At 45.3% G+C, this 19,751-nt stretch overlaps 3 protein-coding genes across 4 annotated transcripts; 1 reads left to right on the top strand and 2 right to left on the bottom strand.

Moving 5' to 3' along the window:
* Positions 1-322: 322 nt before the first annotated feature.
* Positions 323-13,114, bottom strand: LOC117587559 (probable phospholipid-transporting ATPase IIB). 2 transcript variants are annotated; one of them, XM_034278372.1, is made up of 6 exons: positions 11,797-13,114; positions 3,585-4,422; positions 2,675-3,464; positions 1,276-2,620; positions 1,140-1,213; positions 323-1,066 (listed from the first exon to the last, which is right to left on the bottom strand). In XM_034278372.1, exons 1-6 carry the CDS (start codon positions 12,429-12,431, stop codon positions 933-935), a joined length of 3,816 nt encoding a protein of 1,271 aa, XP_034134263.1. In that variant the 5' UTR covers positions 12,432-13,114; the 3' UTR covers positions 323-932. The 2 variants fall into 2 exon arrangements, with proteins under 2 accessions (XP_034134263.1, XP_034134264.1); XM_034278373.1 differs by lacking the exon at positions 11,797-13,114 and adding an exon at positions 5,180-5,545.
* An 858-nt stretch (positions 13,115-13,972) lies between these two features.
* Positions 13,973-16,419, bottom strand: LOC117587818 (UV radiation resistance-associated gene protein). Its single transcript, XM_034278775.1, has 4 exons — positions 15,890-16,419; positions 14,657-15,832; positions 14,202-14,594; positions 13,973-14,138 (listed from the first exon to the last, which is right to left on the bottom strand). The coding sequence occupies exons 1-4, from the start codon at positions 16,282-16,284 to the stop codon at positions 14,024-14,026; spliced, it is 2,079 nt and encodes a 692-aa protein (XP_034134666.1). The 5' UTR covers positions 16,285-16,419; the 3' UTR covers positions 13,973-14,023.
* Positions 16,420-16,987: 568 nt separating this feature from the next.
* Positions 16,988-19,695, top strand: LOC117587990 (DNA fragmentation factor subunit beta). The gene is made up of 3 exons (XM_034279003.1): positions 16,988-17,308; positions 17,714-17,837; positions 17,897-19,695. The coding sequence occupies exons 1-3, from the start codon at positions 17,075-17,077 to the stop codon at positions 18,892-18,894; spliced, it is 1,356 nt and encodes a 451-aa protein (XP_034134894.1). The 5' UTR covers positions 16,988-17,074; the 3' UTR covers positions 18,895-19,695.
* The last annotated feature ends 56 nt before the right edge of the window (positions 19,696-19,751 follow it).

Below are 19,751 nucleotides of genomic sequence, written 5' to 3'. Positions count from 1 at the left end.
GGCTATTCTGTGACCGATCTGGGCCTGTCACACTTTTTCGTAATCAGGATAACTAACGGTGGTTTGAAATCAGTTTTGCTTCAAGGATATTAAGAATCAAGAATATCATTTATATAACTCCTCCATTGGACATCAGTTTTAAAGGCGATGCGCCTCTTCATGAGTGGAAGAGTCTTCTGAAGTATTTGCACCTATTAAGGACCTCAAGGACGCAAGGAATATGTCAGCCTAAAAGTATGCCACGCCTTTTCATTTTAAACCCCCCATAAGCATGCAATGGTTATTTCATATATTTGATTTGGTTTTGCATAATTTGTATATATTTTATATTTATTTATGTCATTATTTCACAATCCAATGCGATTTCTAATCCTTAATACAAAAATCTATTTGTCGTTTTACATTTTGTTTCGTACATTCTCATAATTGATTTCAGTGTTTTAGTTTAGTTTAAATTACTTTAACATTAAATAATTAGTAACATAATTTGGTTTACTGCGACTTAAATATTAATCAAATACACACAGGTATACAAAATAATATTGAAATCAATAAACTTTTCTTTTACTCCTCACACGCCTATAAATTAAGTTTAGTTTTTTGTTTTGTTTTTATAATCGTACGATGGTCGAATTCCGAACTCTTTCTCTTGCATTTGCAAATAAAACAAAAACAATAAACAAGAAAAGTTAAAATGTGTCAAGGAGAGTCAATTTAATATTATATCACGCATATGGGGGTAGGGGTTGTGGATTAGGGCTTCTGCTCGGTAATGGATTGGCGTGGGTCTGGGTTTGGCAAAACGAGACGACAGATTGTAATAAATTGTAACACAGCAAGTGCAAATAATTAATCAGTAAACCATAATATACAAACACAGAAAGAAAGTTCTTAGACGGGGGAAAATATTTCGTGTATAGAAACCATCAGATCTAAGAGAGCTTCAAGTATGAAGGCGGTGAACATTTCTTACGCAAGAACTTGATTATGTACAGAGGCAAGCAGGACACTACCGTGATGAGCGACACCTTCAAGAAGAAGTCGTACGACCAGATGAACTCCCAGTCTGCGGGCGAACAAAAAACAGATACAGTTAGTAATGGACGCAGACTCTTGTCTGTCAAGTGTCGCAAACTCACCGAAATACTCGTGCAAGACGGCCAACGAAATAAGATACAGGGCCAAGCTGAACAGCTCTGCTAGCACCATTAGCCTGCAAAAATATATGAGTAGGTTTAGGATTGTTCGTTGTTCGCATTCTTCTTAAGCGCTCACCTGTGCCAAGTCCGTACGGTGAGGGCCACCATGATCAGCTCGGTCATGATCAGAGCCGAGAAGCTGATGGCCACAATGTGAATAAACTCGTCCACAAAGAGTATCAGGGCTCCGTACATGATGACGCCGCCTTGGTATATGCTAATCAATACCCAAATGAAGAAGGTCTTATAGCTGAGACTGCGACCCTTTGATAGATCCTTATATAGCTCCGGATAGGTGACAGCCGTCTCCGAGGTGATGTCCTGATCCAGCACCAGCGAGAACACCGGGAACATGGTGTACAGTGTCGAATAGCCGACCATAAGAAAGCCCTGATACAGAGCAACTGAACTGAGGTAGAAAACTGCCGAGAAGACGGCCTGCAGTGTGGTGATGATCAGGCCACGATGGATGACGAACTGGGAAAGAGCCGCCGAGCGCTTGTAGCTCCGCCTGCCGTGGATCAGCAGCAGCTTGGCAATGTGTGAGAACTGCGGAATGCTAAAATCGCCAGCCAGGGACGCCTGTCTGCCTTCACGACCTTCGATGCCCACGCCAGCGTCCGCCTGCTGGATCATGCTCACATCGTTGCCACCATCCCCCACGGCACAAGTGCGTTTGCCCGTGTGCTTCTGTATGAGCGCCACCACCTGGGCCTTCTGGGTGGGCGAGCAGCGGCAGCAGACAACAGCCGGTGAGGCGGTGGCCAGTTCGAGGAACTCTGGTCGATAATACTGCAGGCAAACCTCAAGTGACTCGCCCTCAATGACAAGGGCATGGCCCTGCTTGCGCCTGAAGCTATTCAACTCCTGATGGGCATCCGTGCGTGTCTTCACGGAGCGCAGCACGTGTAGACCCTGGTTCCGGCCAATTAGCTGTGAGGACTTTGCAATGCAGCAGGCGGTCTCCAGCTTATCTCCCGTCAGCATCCAGACGCGAACACCCGCATTGCGGAGCAGTTCCAAGGTGGGTCGCACATTTTCCTGCAGGCGATCCTCCACGCCAGTGAGGCAGAGCAGTTCCAGTTCCCTCTCAAGAGATTCGGTCACGGCGGCCACTTTGGCCACTCGATCTGTGATACTTAGGCGGGCCGCATTGTACCGCATCTCAAAGTCTGAGTACTGCTCCTCGGTGAGCCCCTTCTTGGCCACAACCAATGTGCGCAGTCCCTCGCGGGCCATGTTTCCCGACTCTTCGCTGAGCCAGTCATTGTATTGCACAATGCTGGACATGACCACATCGGCGCCCTTCAAATAGAACGTTATTTGTCCGGACTTGCTCTCCCTCACGATAATTCCCATGCGTTTGCTTTCGCTGGTAAAGGGGAACAGCTGCAGGATCTGATAGTGTAGCAGGATATCGTCTAGAAAAATGCATTTAGTTTGGATACGAATACAATACGACTGTTGCTACTTACTGTCCTCGCTGGGGGTCTTCACCTGCAGCGTCATGGTATTCAGATCTCTGGCAATCAGAGTCAATCCCACCTGCTCTGTCCACTTGACCAATGCGATCTCATCGGGGGAAGCTGCCTGGTACTGATGCTCCGTGTCTGTGCTGCCTGGGGCCTCGATGTTTATCACAGATTTGGTGGGAGAATTGTTGCCGCCCGTGACCGTGGATGCCGTGGACACGGACCGATTGTCCTCCTCATCACTCACGGGTGTCACATTGTGACACAGGGCCAAGGCGCGCACCGCCTCCCACTCACGCCAGCCTTCGGGTCGCCGCATGCGGTTGCCGGCAAACATAATCGGTTTGGTGGTGTTGGACTCCCCGCTGCTAGAGCTGGATACGCTGCCCTGCTGCTGCTGTTGTTGCTGTAGTATGTTACCCGAAAGCTTCTGTATGATATGGCCAATGTGATGGAAGGTGTCGGCATCGTGCGAGACAATTCCCAGGTGGATCTTCTTAAATACCATCTCGTTCTGGGTGAGGGTGCCCGTCTTGTCCGTCAGCACATAGGAGATTCGGCCCAGCTCCTCCGGTATGGTTGTGGATCGCACCACAGTTCCCTGGATGTTGGAGTCGTTCTGCATTTGCCACGAGTAGAAGGCCTTTCCCATGTCCAGATTCACCCGCAAACTGATCGGAATGATGTACGAGAAGAGCAGAACAAAGCGGAACATATATCTGTACCAAGGTCCACCGAATCCCTTTAGCATCATCATGACCAGCGACAGTCCCAATACAGCACAGAAGAGAACCTAAAAGAAAGAGAGAAACAAACAAACAAAAAAAAAACAATTAAACCATTTTAGCCGTCCAAAATGTAACCTGCATACAGGCTAGTCGTTAAACGAGGTCAACAGAAATTGGTCACTTACCTTTGTCAATCCATTGATCTCCATGTCCAGTAGACCCACCTTGGACCTTGGCTGGGAATTGTTCATCACGCTGCGCGTCTCGCAGCCAGTGTAGATAACAATGCCAGTCGCTGTGCCGGCAGCCACCACCGTATTGGCCCATAGAGTGTTTTCCACGCTCAGGCCGGTGTCCTCGCTGCCGTCCGTCATGCAGAAGGTGGCAATGAAGCTGTGTATATCGTTCTGTGGCTTCTCCACATAGAAGCTGGCATCGATGCTGTGCAGCTCGGAGTCACGGCTTAGCTTCTGGGTGTAGGGCACAGCCAGGCGGGGCTTCCAGTCCGTCTCGCCATCGAGCTGGTCGGTGCGCACGAAGACAGAGCCACTGCGATCGCTGGTACGCAGCAGGATAAGGTCCGCCGGCACTCTTTCGTTTTTCTCCACAATAATGACATCTCCAACCTTCAGTTTGGAGCTGGGAACCATCTCGTAGCCACTGTGATTGGTCGCCGAAAGCCTTTTGTACTTCTGGGAGTTGACCTCATGGTCGCGCTGGTGCCTCCTCAGGTCGTCGACGGCCTCACGACATATGGTCACCATGAGCACAAAGCCCAGCGGTCCCCAGTAGGTGTAGGGATATCCAATGCGTATGTCCGGAATGAACTGCGAGAGGGCCATCAGCAGAAAATACAGATTGAGGAAGAAGCGGAATTGCTCGAACAACACCAGCGGCAGAAAGGTGATGAAGTTGTACTTCTGGTTCCGGATCTCGTTCGGCGGGAACTTCTCTGTGTTCACCCTCCCCAGGTTGACGGTGCGGGCCCGCAGTTCCCGTGGCCTGAACCATTTTCGCCAGCAGCTGAAAATACACAAGAACATCAATATGTATACGCTCTTAATCCGACGAAAGCCAAGGACCATTCTTCTGCCCCACAATCAAAACTCATACTCTCAATTTTTTCTATCTGCCTGTCAGGTGTTTCGCATACTTTGAGTGGCACGATTCCGGTTAGTGAAACATGTCGAAAGTGCAAAGAGACAATTGCCAATTGCTTTGAATACCCTTACTATTTACTTGTATACATTTAGTTGCCATAAATGTAGAACCCGTCAATCGTTCCCTCTTTCCCCAACAATCGCACACTAATTAAAATTTCTATCGCATTTTCCACTCGTATCCATAACAATATGCAAATAAAAGCGACCTTGAACACGAAAAAAAATCAATAATAAGAACTCGAAAAGAAACAAAAGTGAAAACTCACACGACAGCCATTAAGTACTGACCAAACGAAACAGCATCGGCTTAGCAGCGAGCAGGCCACTTATACAGAGTCACCGAGAATGCAACGGAATACTGCACACGAAACGGTGTTGCCATAATTAGTGCATATCAGCTGCAGCCTTGTTTATTCGGTGCTTAATTAAATGTGGGTGTGAGTGGGAGTGAGAGCGAGAAAGTCGGGTGCGAGCGAGGGCGTCAGATTAACTATAATTGTTTTTTGCTCCAAAGCTTCATGCGTGCCAATATGATAGCACGCTTCCCTGCACTCCGCACTGTAAGAAGTGTGAATAGCAGCATGCCGAGGGCCAGGGGGGGGATGACGATGATTCACCTGAACAGATACCAGCGACTACGCTGGCGATTTAGCAGCGGAATATTCTCCCTTGTCATGGGCGTTGCAGCCGACGTCTGCGATGTGGCATCATCCATCGGGCTTGATGCGGATTTATTTGCGTTTCCCCAATTCAATCTAATGCTCTTTGCTATCTGCAGGTCTTTGTTCTTTCCGGCAGCTGCTTTTAGTTTTTATTAGTTTAAACTTCGTTAAATCTTGGAGTTCACATAATTAACGCGCGGCTCAGGGCACACGATTGTTGTCCAGGGACATAACGCATACACGAAAACACTTTAAAGTAAATAAATTAGAAAAAAATTCTTTTGCACAAAACATGAAAACTTTCGTCGTGGTGTGACCGTCGATTTATCGATCAAATATACCGACAGACCCTCAGCAATATACCGAAATATACATTTTCATTTTCAAAATATACCGTAAAATATATCGTAGTCTTAAATCAGATTCCTCGATTTAGATGTTCTATTTGATATTACTAGCTTGCAATGACTTTCACCAATGAAACAATAATTTAATCGTATTTTAGAATCAATTTTGCTTATTATAAATACTCCTTTTTATTAGATTGTATACCTTATGACCTTATATTTTACTAATTTTTCATTCAAATCCCCCCCTCTCTGGAAGCACGGGAGCTTTGTCTTCAGTATTTAAATGTATGTAAATTAAATATACAGCATCAGAAATATACCTATATCGAATAATTAAATAGTCGATATTTTAGAGCGATTAATAAACAAATTTACTGAAGAGTTGCCACATGCCAGATTCCTGGCACTGGCAGCGCTGTGGAGCGCGCTCTATTTAAATGCCATCGGACGGGTTATGGAAATTTATGACCATCGCTGATTGCTGACGGAGCAGCTTCACATCGCTTTCGTTCGCACCGAGACGTTAATTAAATAAGCTTTTGTCGGTGTTTTGGTTGTCTACATTTCAGTTGCTTAGATCAGCGCAATATTGTGCCATATTGTGATTGTGCCAACCATCATCCGACGTCTCTCTCTCTCTTTCGCTCACTTTGCTCTGTGTAAACTTGTTTTCTCTCTAGATTTATATAACCATAGAATTGGAATTATATTTGGATTCATGCGAGTGAGGGTTTTGTCAATAACACACACACATTCTTAGCGCGATTTCGTGTTATGATCTCATAAGGAAAAGTTGCCAAAACGCTATCAAAAAAGAAGAGCAAAAGTTCATTGACTGACGACAGACAAAGAATTTGGACAGACGAAAGGGCCAGGAATTCGCTCACCTTCTGCATTCTGCATTCTGCCTTCCACCTTCAACCACCTCCTGTCCCTGTATTTACATCTGCCCTCTGTAAGTAAATGACTCACAGGGCACTTCAAAGGGACGGCAAGCCGACAAAAGATGTCAGCGCTTTTAGCTTTAAAGTTTTTGTTGCCATAAGCACAAAGTGTGTCACTGTCGTTAAATAAGAGTGTATGTGTCTAGTACATTTGTGTATGATCGGCCAATGTGATTCAACTGAAGCGCGTCTCGTTCTGTTTTGAATAGAATGGCATTCGTAGACATTAAAAATAAGTACACTGCACTCCGCTGCACGAGTAATTAACTGGAAATTTAAAAACGATTCGTAGACATCAGCAGATTATGACACAAGTGGATGATGGGATTGCTCAATCCGATATTGCATGCCCCATTCCCCATTTCCCATTAAATATATTTTGTTTGCGGAGCATCTGCATTTGCAAAAAGTCTTCCATTGACAGATAAATAAAATCTGGCAATGGGAGTGCAATAAATAGAGTGAGAATCGTTTCGAAAGTCTGTAGTCAAAGATGAGTTAAAATAGGTTTCCCGCTTGCAATGGACAAATTAGACAATTTTCCACACTTATTGCCAAGGCAGACAGAGCATCGAAAATATTCGCTGAACAGAATTGAACCACTGAGTAAATTTTTTGTATAATTTATGCAGCACCTGGGACAGCCGCTTATGGGATGAATGAATGGCTGAGTTTGCTGGGTGGCAGTGGCAGTTACGCAAAAAAAATTCTATTTAATCTTATTTCTTTCATATTAATGACAAAATGTAACACTTTATATTTCCAATATATAGTCTCGGTTCAAATCTATTGAGGGCTGTTTTATTTGTATTAATTATACACTCATAAGCAAAGTCAAAACTGATGCATTAACATGTGATTTCTATTTGAAATCAGTTCAGTTGTGAAGCGACACTCAGGCGAGTGTCAAGTGAAACATGAAGAACCACTACTTAGCGGTGATAATCTTTTAGATTTTTTTGCAAGGTGGAGGAATCAGAGGATCAGTACAATGGACATTGTTTCTCAGTTGTCAAGCCATTCCTTGACCATTTAACCGAGCTGAAAGTGGCAGCCGATGCCAATATGGAAATGAAGGACAAAATTAGCGCATTGCAGAGCCAATTACTAAGCAGTTGGATGCAACTAAAAAATAAAGAAGATCAATTAAATTTTAAAGACGAAGAAGTCAAAGAAAAAGACAAACAAATCAAGGAAAAAGACGAACAAATTACGGACCTTAAAGAGCAGGTTAAAATGATGTCTGCTTGATTAGAAAAATGATGAGCTTATGAAAATTCATCAAATGGCGGAGAATCTTCCCGAAACGTGTCCCAATGGCACCCCAAATGGAATTTTCCAAATAAAGGTCAAGGGAAAGGACCCATTCCAAGTTCCCTGCGTTTCCTCTGGATGGGCGGTGATTCAAAGGCGCATCGACGGAAGTGTGGACTTTCATCGAAACTGGACGGACTACAAAGATGGATTTGGATATATTCGGGGAGAGTTTTTCCTGGGACTGGAAAAAATCCATCTAATGACCCAAAACCAGCCTCATGAGATGTACATTCAACTTCGTTAATGGATGTTAATGGAACCACCCGCCATGCTCGCTATGATAATTTCAACGTAGGCTGTGAAAGTGAGGACTATGAACTGAAATCGTTGGGAGAGTATTCAGGAACAGCCGGAGATTCACTAACTAAGCATCTAAACATGAAGTTTTCCACATTGGACCGGGATAATGACATTAATGAGAAAGGGAATTGCGCGGATAATCATGGAGGTGGTTGGTCGATTTTAATTGTTCACTTAGGTATGTACCTACATATACATATTTTATTAAGACAACGCTTTTATTTAAAACGAATTTGGTTGCAGTTCCCTCAATGGAAATTATTTTGCAGATGGTAAAAGAATTGAAACGCAACTTTACGGCATTCATTGGGGCTCTTGGAAGGACTATGACTACACAATCTCGCTTACATTTACGCAAATGATGATTAGGCCAAAAGTCATTTACATTTTTTAACTCATTGTTAATATTTTAATAGTTAAATCGATTTTAGCTAGATTTGTTTAAACTTAAATAAATGTGGGAACCAGTCCTAGCATTCGTAACAGCTATAATGGCCTGTACTCAGTTTCTATATATTTCAAAATGACAAAAGCTGCAGATCGAAATGTTCCCACTACATATTGTATTTCAGCGTTTTGTCCAAGGGTTGTCTAAGATTGTGAAAAGAACTTCAGCCACGACTGGGATCATGTGCTCTTCATTCTGGTTAGAATGCCCTCTAAAAGGGCACAAAAGAGAGTAAAATCGAAAGGTGTTACAGATATGACGAGCACTTTGCCTTTGCGCACTTTGCCTTCTGGCTTTTGGTTATTAACCCACATTCCCAGTGGGGGGCGCAGAGTGATGGACTGTGGCGGTGGCAGTGCCAGTTGCGGGCGTCAATCGTTGTCGCTTTTCCCTTTTCCACCCCCCACACCTGTTTGCGTTTGCAAACAGCCAACAGAACAACTAAAAATAGTAACAAGAGGCGTTGCCATTGACAGTTTTGCGTGGAGCGGTATGCGAGGGTGGAGCATGTGGGCATGTGGGGCTGGCGGCTCACTAATTTCCATGCAATGGCGGTAAAACGAGCACGGGAAAAGTCTGTCGCCGCTTGGAAATGGTCATATTTAATGCCAATTTCAATTAGCACCGTGAGTGGGCGTGCTCTTTCTATAGCTTAAATAAATGCAAATATCCTGGCATTTCAAATGAAGAATGTATAGAGTTAATAAATATATTAGAAATGATTCCAATGTTTAGTCAACTAAGCCAATCAGTTCAATCCGGAGAAGAAATATCATGTTCAAGATTTTTTCCTTCGGCTTAGAACTCTAGTATCAAGGAAGGGCTGGGAACAGACCAAAAATTTCATCCGGAAAATTCAAATAAAATATTTAATTATTATTATCTGTCGTTGGTTTCTTACCAACTCTTTTGGAACAGAGAAACTACATATTATGGATTTACGTATTTCGGGGTTCAGTTATTGTTTTTTGAATGCATTACGTAGACATTATAGAGTACAATAATCCGAGCATAAATGTGGAAAAGCCTTATCACCGGCTGCCGAATTTTCGTCACTAATGGAATTTATTTCCACATCTGTTGGGTATGAAACAAATATGTATACCTGTAAATATGTAGTGTGTGTGGGAGGGTTGAATAGGAAAATGAGGGAAATAAACGCTCTGTTGGTTCCACAACAGTTGTGCCACAACAACAATTACGAATGTGCCGCATGGCGCCTCCTCACTTTGCAATTCTAATCGGGCTGTCGAAATCTTTGAGCCTCATATAACCGAAACGGCAATCGGAGTCGAGCCCAGTCGAGTTGAGCGGTGAAATTCAAGCGAAGCCCCAACCAAAAGTTAGACCTAGACAAAAGTCAGGCAACAAACAGTCAAGCCGCAGAGCAACAAAACCTTCCACCAAATGGGTGTCGAAAAATTTAAGAGAATCAAGTTGAATATAAGGCTAAAGTCAGTTCGAGGGTTTCAAGCTCTCCTCATGGTCAGTGGTATCGAAGAAGAGGCTTGTTGAATGGTTAAATAAACAATAAGAAGCTATGACATTGAGCCCATTCGTAGGTTCAATAATAAAAGAGAATTACACATTTTACTGCTCACTTGAGTACAAAGAAAGAGACAATTTCACTTTCGTTTTTTAAATATTGCTGATACATTATCTGTCTCTCGTCGCTTTATTTGTTGCAATAAAACATTGTGGGTAAATGTTTATTGTGACTGACACGGCACTCCACCTGGGAGAATTTCTAGGAAAGATATTTACAAGTGTTCTTACAACTTTGAGTAACTTTTTCAAAATTCACACACTCTCAACATTTCTGCTAGCTGTCTCTCGACGCAATGCGGATTTCTGTGCTCTGTTTTTTTTTGTGCCCAAAAGAATGACCTGCTTCTGATTAGCCGCCGCAAGGAGGGAGCAAAACTTTCAATTTTTCGACACAAAAAGAATCGACCGACTAAAACGAAAAAAGAGGGGGCAAAAAAACACCTCTAAGCGACTTCTTCTTCCGCGGAACTCGTTTGTATAATTTAGAAACCTTGAAAGCAACATTTGGTGTATTGTTTTTAAACGAGAGCTGAGCCCATGGTGATGATGGGAACTGGTTTTGTTTTTGGGAGTTTTTATTTGATGTGATTTCTCGAGCTGTTTGCAAGTTAACGAATTGCACGGCACGGAAAACATCGATTAGATTCGAGGGAGGGAATCGGGTCGTGTTTGGTTGGGACTTGCAACAATTGGCGTCCAACGAGAGCGTTTCCTTTTGTTTTCTGCCTGTCACCCGACTGTCGTCGCTCGGACACTATTTATAGACTTGTTTTGGTTTATATTTCTTTCCACACAACAGAAAGCTGGAACGGTCTACGTACCGGGGATCCGTCTGTCACGTTTATCGATTTGCAGTTCGAAATGTTTTTAATTTATTTTCCCCCAGCCACTTACAAGTGTGTGCCCGTGCCCGTGCCCTGCCTTTACCATGTTTCCCCTGTTCTCTAGTGTTTTCCTTTCTAATTAGGTAAATTAAAAATATATCTCGGGATCGGCCACACATACACACAAATATATGTATAGTATATAGCTACAATATCTGGCACATTGCGACTCACATTTCAGAATTCACAGAGAGAGAGAGCAGAGCAAAACGATTTCTTGGAAATGTTTTTCGTAAAAGCTTTCAAGCATAAGAAAATCGCATTGCAACAGAAGAAGCTGCTTGTTCTTATGGCGCAACAATTTCGAAATCCAAATACAGGGAATCACATGTGGAAAGACAATTATTGAGTCCCTGTTTATGGGTACACCCATAGAGATTTCACTGTTGTTATGACAACAAGTTGTCTAGAAGGGAATAATTTGGCACAGGAAAATGATTGAAATAAGTTAAGAAGGAAGGTCAACGGTCGAAGATTCGGCTGACCCTGGTCGGACAAGGGCCACGACCCTCAGTAAAGGACACTTTTCTATGGCGGAAACAGTAGGCACTATAACACAGCATTTATGTACTTCCTGGCCCGTTTGGTATCCGCTTGGGGGGGTCATTTGACTGTCTTAACGGACTGTCGCTGAGGCTTTCCACTTATAAAAACACATGTGGGGGGCACATGCACACACATGTACGTTTCTTTTGAAAACATCTGTTTTAGTTTTTTTTTATTGTCACACTCGCTGGAAATATTGCGCATTCGCAACGTTGCTTCTGAATAATTCACTCACCTGCAGAGGCACAGCTTGAAAATGCTCCCGATGCTGCGGCCCTTGCTCCTTCGGCGGTTGTTCTGGTAGAAGACGGTGGACGAGCCGTTCTCCGGATCGATGACGGTGCTGTGTGTACCGTTGCCAAGATCGCTTGCGACTCCCGCACTGTCGCCCACACCTGTGGCTGCACCCCCGCTTGGGACGGAAGCAGCGGAGCCTGCAACAGTCGCACCAATACCGTGTGAGCCCGCACCGCTGCCACCCGCTGACGTGTGCGTTAATTGCGCCAGTTTCGAAACGCTGCTGCTGCTGCTGCTGTTCGAGTATTTTGCGCGCTCGCGACTTCGCTCATTTCTATAACGTATTTGTCCGGCGGCAGAGCCAAGACTGTGCCCAAAGAGATTCCCCAGAAAGCTGCCTCCGCTGCCGCCGCCGCCGCTGCTGCTGCTGCTTTTGACGCCAACGTCGGCGACACCGCTATAACCAGTTGAGCTTTTGCGGTGTCTGCCCCTGCTGTTGTTGTTGCTCTTGCTGCTGCTGCCAACGGCAGCGACACTCACGGTCCGTACGTCTCTGCGTATGAGCAATTCTGTCTCAGAGTCGGTTTCGCTCTCTTCGTCAAAGTCTCGCAGCGGCACATTGTTATCGGCCATGTTAAGAGAGCGAAAGAGAGTTTACACAGGTGATTTTTGTTGTTTCGGTGCGCGCCTGCCTCAATTCGTTGAATTGTAATATTTTTTTCCTCTAACCTAATTCAAATGCATTGCATTTGCGTATATGTATTTTCGATGCTTCTCTCTCTTTTTTTTCTCTGCCACGTTTGCACTGAGAGCCCCCTACCTCACGACACTATTCACGTGCTGGTGGGTCGTCTGCCCTGCTCCTTATCAGCTATCAGCCTGCCGCCTCTCTCGATTTGTTTGAACGGTAAACATGTGGGAGTGTGTGTTGTCGTATAACCGTAAATCCCGTCTATCAACAAAGCACCTTTATTTCGTGGCGGCGTTGCCCGCGACAAATTACGATTAAGACACCTCTTATCATCAGAAACGGTTGCCGGCTACCATTCGTCACTATAAACCCCAGTGATACTGAGCAATCGAACCCGACTTTATGGTTTTTGTTAATACAAATACTTGTAAAATCCAAAGGCCATTGGCACATACATAGACACACACGACCGCGAGTGCTCCCACACGCACACGGCAATAGAAACTTTTCATCCGCTTATTCACATTTCATCAACATTTGCTTTACGCGTGGGTGGTTAATCTTTCAATAGAAGAATTGCACATTTTCCTGTTGTTTTTTGACACGTTTTCTTTAGTTTTCCCGGGGGCGCAAGTTTCCAGCAGCTGATTTTAGCGGATTTATCGATAAGCTACAAACTTAACCCACTTTTGCTCCCACTTTTTGTACAGCTGGGCAATGTGAGTTTAACCGCTGAAATTAGTTCTGAGTATAACTATTTCCTGTAGACCAACCTTTATTCTCCTATTTATTCTTCAAATTTCGTGTTTCGTGAATTTTGTTTATCGGGGGGGGCCGACAACGTGTTAATCGTTCTGCCTGTAAACAGAATCCATATTCCCTCGATTTTGATATTTGGCTTACTATTACTAGCTAACTGGGACTCTTAGTACTTAACAATTGATTTTCTCCGATAGATGCATCCATTTTTCACAAAATTAATTCATTTTAGGGCCCTTCTTTTTTAGGATTTAAAAAAGAACTGGCTGAAACAGGAAAGGTCTGCGAAATAATTTGTAGTTAACACAACAGCGCACATCACTGTTAACACAATAGAATTTACGCAGCACTGAGTATTTTAAATATGCTAACATTGCACAGCACTGCCTGGGCGGTAAATTCAAATTATGTCACCCAAAAATTGTGCTGCACTCATCAGCAAGTTTATATAAAATGTTTAATGTTTATTTATAGCTTAGATTAGCAAATAAACAATAAACGGCCATTTACATAGAGATCTTAAACCACTAAAAATAATATGCACACAGTAGACGCGGTCTCAAAGCCATCACACACCCGAACTATACAATTTAAATATGAACAAATGTGTTTCAGCTAATACATTGCCCAACTTTGGGACACAGCTGGCGCAGATTGCTTTGTTCTTTTGTGGGGAGGGGGGTTTTAATCGCTAGGCTAGGGTAGGGTTAAGGGATATACATACGGGATATATACGAGCAAGGACACTCGATGGGTACATCAGATATATTTGTATTCAGCTGCGCTCCGTTTGCAGTGGTATGTTTGAGTCCGAATTGGAATAGTTATGCTCCAATCGGGGTCGAAACTCATCCTCCCCATCCGAGTAGGAGCCCACGGAACGACAAATGCTACAAAGATATCTTGATTAGAGGACACAGCGTAGAGGACAAATAAATCTCCATTCGTCATACCGCTGCGTTGACGCATAACCCTCGATGGCTAGAGCCTGACTCACGCCTGGGGGCAGCAGCTGCTGGAGCAGGGCATCTTTGGCCGCATTCGCGGTGGTGGGCAGCGCCACATGATTCATGTCCACCGAGGAATGGGACTGGGACAATTGCGAGTTCGCCGGAGTGGTCAGACCATTCACCAGCCGCGTCCTGCCACTGTCCGTCTCGTCGCCCCTCTGGGTGCGTTCGATGTATCGCAAGGTGCTGAACAGCTCCAGGAGATTGGCGAAGGTGTTGCGCAGATCACAGTGTCCGACAATGTCGAAGCACAGCTGGGAGACGTTCTGGCGCAGCAGGTAAATGGCATATTTGGTCTGTTGCGACGGGAGAATGGACCGCGTATACAGGGGGAACCTGAGCGAAAGAGGGATAAGCATTTCAGAACGGCAATGGTTTTCCAGTGTGCCTCCACTTACTCTCTTGTGGTGTAGGTGAGTTCCTTAATCTCGTCCACAATCCTCGTCTTGGAGGGCTCGTAGAGGATGCGGTTCCGCAGTGGCCGGTCCAAGATAATGGCCAGCATCTGCACGAGATGTGCCACATAGCCGAGGGCCGCACTCACCGCCAGCGGTGAGACATTCTCGAGAACCTGGGCATTGGCCGCCTGCCGTGAATCACTTGTATACTGCTCCATGTGGGGAAAGGCAATGCCGCAAATGCTGAGCTGCTGACCCCCGCCGACGCGCTGGATGTTGTAGATTTCCTGCAGTTCCAGCACCAAGGTCGACATGCGTCGCTCCATCTGTCGCATAATTTGGCGGCGCTGATCCCGCTGGGCCAGATGCTGGGGCTGCAGCATTCGCAGCTCGAGGCGCTCTTGTTCGAGGTGATGCCGCTGGCTGTGCAACTGCTGCTGCAGGGCCTCCCTTTTCTCCCCGAGGGCCGCCAGACGTTGCTTGGCGTTGTCGTTGCGCTGCTGGAAAGTTTCCCGCTCTGCTTGCAGCAGCCGCTGCTTGCAGCGCAGTCCCTCTATCTGCTTGGTCAGCTGCTGGGCATTGTACAGCGCCAGGGGGGCAATCATCTGCTGCTCGGCCAGCAGAACGCTGAGGGTACGCCCCATGGAATGGTGAATGTGATGTGAGAGGTCTCCGGACAGGGATGTGGTGCGAGGCTTGAGCCGCAGCTCGTTCCTGGTCACGCAGTGAACGCTCAGGCGAGCGATCTCCTTGCTAATCTCAGTCATCTGGCGCAGCTTCTGCTGCTGGAGTCGCTGCAGGCGCTGCAGCAGGAGCAGCTTGTCCAGGTTGTAGCTGCGGCGAATCTCCTGCTGTTGGCACTTCAGTTGGGCGTACCGCATCGTGCTCATCTTTAGGACGGGGCTTGCGCTGCGACTGGTGTTGGGCGAGTTGATGCCGAGCTGGTCCTTCGGCTGCTCCTCCTTCTCCTCCTCCCCGTAGTTCTGATAGTGCAGATGCAGCTGCGCATGCAGACCCTGCTCGCTGATCATCGATGGGGACACAAACTGCTCGCCATTCAATTGGAATATCAAACAGTTCTGGCCGCACTGTGCAATCGTTAGCGGAGCCAAGGAAATAAGGCCGGAGAAATATACGCCCCAGCTTAACAGCAGTTCGGGGCGTCTGCCATGCTCCCTGGAAGACGAAAGCGTTACGGATGTGGCCGATAGCCTTGAACAGAAACTTTCTTACCCGCACATGTCCTTCGTCCTGTCGTCAGTCTCTCTTGGTTGACCAGCAGCTCGCTTGGCTGCCGGCCAGTGCTTCCACACCTTGACGCACACACACTGCGCATTAGATTTCCGCCAGGCATCGCCGTCCGCCCCGATCTCCGCCCACTTTTGCTGCTGATGGCGCTGCGGCAGCTTCTCGCTCGTGTAGAGTGCCTCACTAGCCTTATCTGTGTGCAGCGTATAGTAGAGAAGTACATCCTCTGTCTCCGCCTCGGCTTCCACTTCCGTCTCCGGCGCCAGTCCACTCCATTGGCGGCACACTATGTTGAATCCCTGGATACGCGTCAAGTTGCGGAGACGGAGCTGCTGCGTTGCCAGCGGCAACCATTTTCGGCAGCGCGGCCGCAGATTCATCGCTAGGGTGGATAGAGGGGGTGGATGCCGGTTACGCTGCAGCCGCTACCCAGTGCATTTTCCACAATTCTAGTTTTTCCTCAATAAATTGTAACAAAAAAAAACTATTGGCTGAAACAGCTGTTTTCTGGTTCCAGTGTGACCGCGGAATTATCGATCAAATATTCCAAACTACCCTTTGCGTTTACGTATATTTTATACTTTTGTACACTTGGGTACACGGTATATTTACTGTATATCGGTATATATAGGTATATTTCCACAATTGTTCGGTATATTACGGTATATTTGAGAAGGTAACACATTTTTAAGATGATTTCAAACAGATTCAAACAAGATTATAGACAAGACTGGGGAGGCTCTACCAGACTCAAAAAATTGTATATGCAAGAGCAAAATTGGATGGATACTTATTTCATGGCTTTCAATACAATCTTTGCGGGCTTTCGTTTAAAGGTTGATTCGTTTGTCGAGGAAAAATGTTTAGCTGGCAAAGTCAGAAGCGCCGAATGAACGTAATAGCTCCTGCTTCGGAGCCCTACTACTAACCAAATAGTGTAGTTATTGTATTGATTGTATTGAAAGCCATGAAATAAGTATCCACGGTATATTTCAAGGTATATTTTGAAAATGAAAAATAATATTTCGGTGTATTTTCGAGGCCCCGACGGTATATTTTATCGATAATTTCGCGGTCACTCTGCTACGCTTAAAATATACACAAACAAAACTTACAAATCCGCTTAAAAGGCAGCTTGCTGCAAGTTTTTCCACTCCATGAGCTTGCAAGATGCTAAACTACATTAGAGATACAATTATGGCGCCGTCAACACGCAGTAGCACCAGCGCCAAGAGCAGCAGCAACAAACAAAGTGCCACTGAGCAGGGCTCCAACTCGTCCAAAGCAATCCCAACTTCTCCAATGCGAGGCTACAAGATTACTGATAACGAGCGAACAAGGAAATATGGTATTGGAGCCAATTCATTGGAAGTGCTGCTAACCAAAGCCAACAACAAGTTTCCGGTGAGTGTTGCCAAAACAAAATGGTGAAAACTACAGTGAAAATGTTTTGAGTTTCTACCCATTCACTAAAGTTCCCACGCACCCACGCAGGGGCAGAAAGTTCTTGGCCCTGGCAGATTCAAGGCCAATGTCCCTGGCAGTGGCTTCCGCTTTCCGTTTGCCTCTCTGTCAATGCCACCCACAGTGCGCATGTCTGGAAAATGTTGGAGTAGAGGCAGCCTTGCAGGCAACCTGTTGCTTTTGCTGTAGCAGTGGTGTCCTTGTCCTAGCCACAAAACAATTCCTTGAAGGCCAGTGAACCTCGCTCCAAATTGGTCGAGACATTTTGGCCGTGGCCCTGGACTAGCCTGTTGTAGCTCCATGTCAAGGGCAATTCATTCAATTTTATTTCATTCACATGTTTAGCTGCAAGACCTCCATCTCTATTTGGCCTCTGATGGCTTTGAGGTGTCCGATGATGAGTATTTAAACAGTCTGCCCGCCCAGACGCTGTTCATTGTGGCTGGCCCCGATGCAGTCATAACAACAGGTGAGAGCCAGAGAGCCTATCAGAGCGATTTACTTTACGAATTTGATCATACCCGACAGATTCTGATTTTGAATTTGAGAAAATGCGCCAGCAATCGCCTCTGCTGAAGGTGGCGGATATCTTTTATGACTTCATCGAACAGCATCCGGAGAAGTTTCGGCGCATGATCTCGGACTATGAACACCAAAAGCAGCGACTGGTGCTGGACAATAGCAAGGCGCATCTCAGCTTGAAGGACGAGCACGTGGAATGGTTCGAGGGCGGCGAGGAGCGCTTCCACTCCAAGGAAGAGGCCATGGCCGTGCGTGCCCAGACGCGTGTGCGCGGCTACTACTACAAGGCCAAGGAGGAGCTAACACGCAATCAATTGTACAGGCAAAATGCCAAGGCGCGACAAGTCATCAATGCGGTGCTGGAGCAATTCCGCTACCTCCTCATCGGATGCGACTATTTCTCAATGATGTTCAACAGAAAATGCGGGCAAAAGCACAGCTTCCTCCAGCAGACGAGGCAGACGGGCGAGGAGGAGCCCGATGCCGGCAGCCTTCCAAGCAAGAGACTAAGGCAGCTCATCAAGGAGTACACCAAGCAGCATTCCATACTCGACGATTGGTCCGTTTCGTTGTGCACCGATCTGGGGGACTTTTATTGCCAGGGCGCGTATTCGGACAATGGCAACTGCTGCTCCCTGCAGCACACCATCAATCCGTATGCCTCGCGCGAGAATCTCATTTTGTTTCAGGTCTGGAATCTGGATCATCAAATCGAACTCTGTCGCACGATACTGCCCGCTCTGGTAGCCAATGTCGAGGAGCTAGTCAGCAAGCCGCAGCTCAAATGTTCGATCCACAACAAGCGCGTCGTAGACATCTCTGTGCTGGAGTACTTTCTCGAAATATTCTCCCTAAAGAACCTAAAGCTCGTGCACATTGTGTGCCATGACAAGGTGCAACGCTCGAACCAATCCAATGGGCGCCTTCTCTGTCCGGATTGTCACGAATACCGGATTGTACAGGAGCTCATGGATTTGCAGAAGGCAAGTCAAACCACATCTTAGATGGTTCAATACCTAAACAGTTACCTAGCCAAGCCAAGCAATACTATAAACAATAACTAAAGATATACATTATACAGCCATATGTTATGTAGATTACTTCTGTCATGTCTAACGATATACATTATACAGCCATATGTAATGTAGATTACTTATTTACGCTCTGTTTACTGTGTATAACTATGTAATCTACCATTTAAAGTAGTTGATTGCTAATCAGATTTAGTGCTAATTTGTTATTGTTTTGAAAGGGGATCTCAAGCGAGATCCAAATGTACAAATCAAATGTATCTCAAAGTTAACTATCAAAGGAAATGTAGTGTTGAAAAAATATCTATTTATAGAACGAGTATATCCATATAGTATGTGTGTGTGTGTATAACCATGCATTTAACCTAGAAAACTAATATAACTATGTGGCAATATATTGCATAAAAACTAGCTTTAAATGTTAATTGACTATAACGCTTGAATTTGAAGTTTGAATGCGTTTTGTTGGCGTTACATCGTCCAAACTATGGATCATATATATTACATGTGCCAAGAGTTTAGCTTGCAAAAGGCACCATAGTACATATATACAGATATACAACTTACATATACATATAATATATATATTATATACATATATCGAATTTAAATTGAGTTCAATTTAAGATTAATATAAAAGTATACAAGGTATTTTCTACACTCGGCTTCTCTGTACCTCCACGAACTATCTCTGAACTCCTACTGTTTCATTTCGATCTACAGACTCCGTAACTCTAAGAACTCTCCTCAAACTCTCTTTCCCCCTAAATGTTTCTGAAAATAAACGACAGTTGAACCATTTGCCAAGCGTTTTCTTTGGAATTGGGCGC

The sequence above is a fragment of the Drosophila guanche genome, unplaced genomic scaffold (assembly GCF_900245975.1).
Source record: "Drosophila guanche unplaced genomic scaffold, DGUA_6, whole genome shotgun sequence".
In the NCBI taxonomy this organism is placed as follows: Eukaryota; Metazoa; Arthropoda; class Insecta; order Diptera; family Drosophilidae; genus Drosophila; species Drosophila guanche.
This window is presented reverse-complemented; position numbering and strand designations above follow the sequence as displayed.

Excerpts from the sequence above, each read along its gene's own strand:
- LOC117587559 (XM_034278372.1), bottom strand. The coding sequence starts at position 12,431 with ATGGCCGATAACAATGTGCCGCTGCGAGACTTTGACGAAGAGAGCGAA. Across the intron at positions 2,621-2,674 it reads GAAGACCCCCAGCGAGGACA|ACGATATCCTGCTACACTAT; the intron begins GTAAGTAGCAAC and ends GCATTTTTCTAG. Across the intron at positions 1,214-1,275 it reads ACCGTACGGACTTGGCACAG|GCTAATGGTGCTAGCAGAGC; the intron begins GTGAGCGCTTAA and ends ATATTTTTGCAG.
- LOC117587818 (XM_034278775.1), bottom strand. The coding sequence starts at position 16,284 with ATGAATCTGCGGCCGCGCTGCCGAAAATGGTTGCCGCTGGCAACGCAG. Across the intron at positions 15,833-15,889 it reads AGGACGAAGGACATGTGCGG|GGAGCATGGCAGACGCCCCG; the intron begins GTAAGAAAGTTT and ends TTCGTCTTCCAG. Across the intron at positions 14,139-14,201 it reads GGTTATGCGTCAACGCAGCG|CATTTGTCGTTCCGTGGGCT; the intron begins GTATGACGAATG and ends ATATCTTTGTAG.
- LOC117587990 (XM_034279003.1), top strand. The coding sequence starts at position 17,075 with ATGCTAAACTACATTAGAGATACAATTATGGCGCCGTCAACACGCAGT. Across the intron at positions 17,309-17,713 it reads AAGCCAACAACAAGTTTCCG|CTGCAAGACCTCCATCTCTA; the intron begins GTGAGTGTTGCC and ends TCACATGTTTAG. Across the intron at positions 17,838-17,896 it reads CGATGCAGTCATAACAACAG|ATTCTGATTTTGAATTTGAG; the intron begins GTGAGAGCCAGA and ends CATACCCGACAG.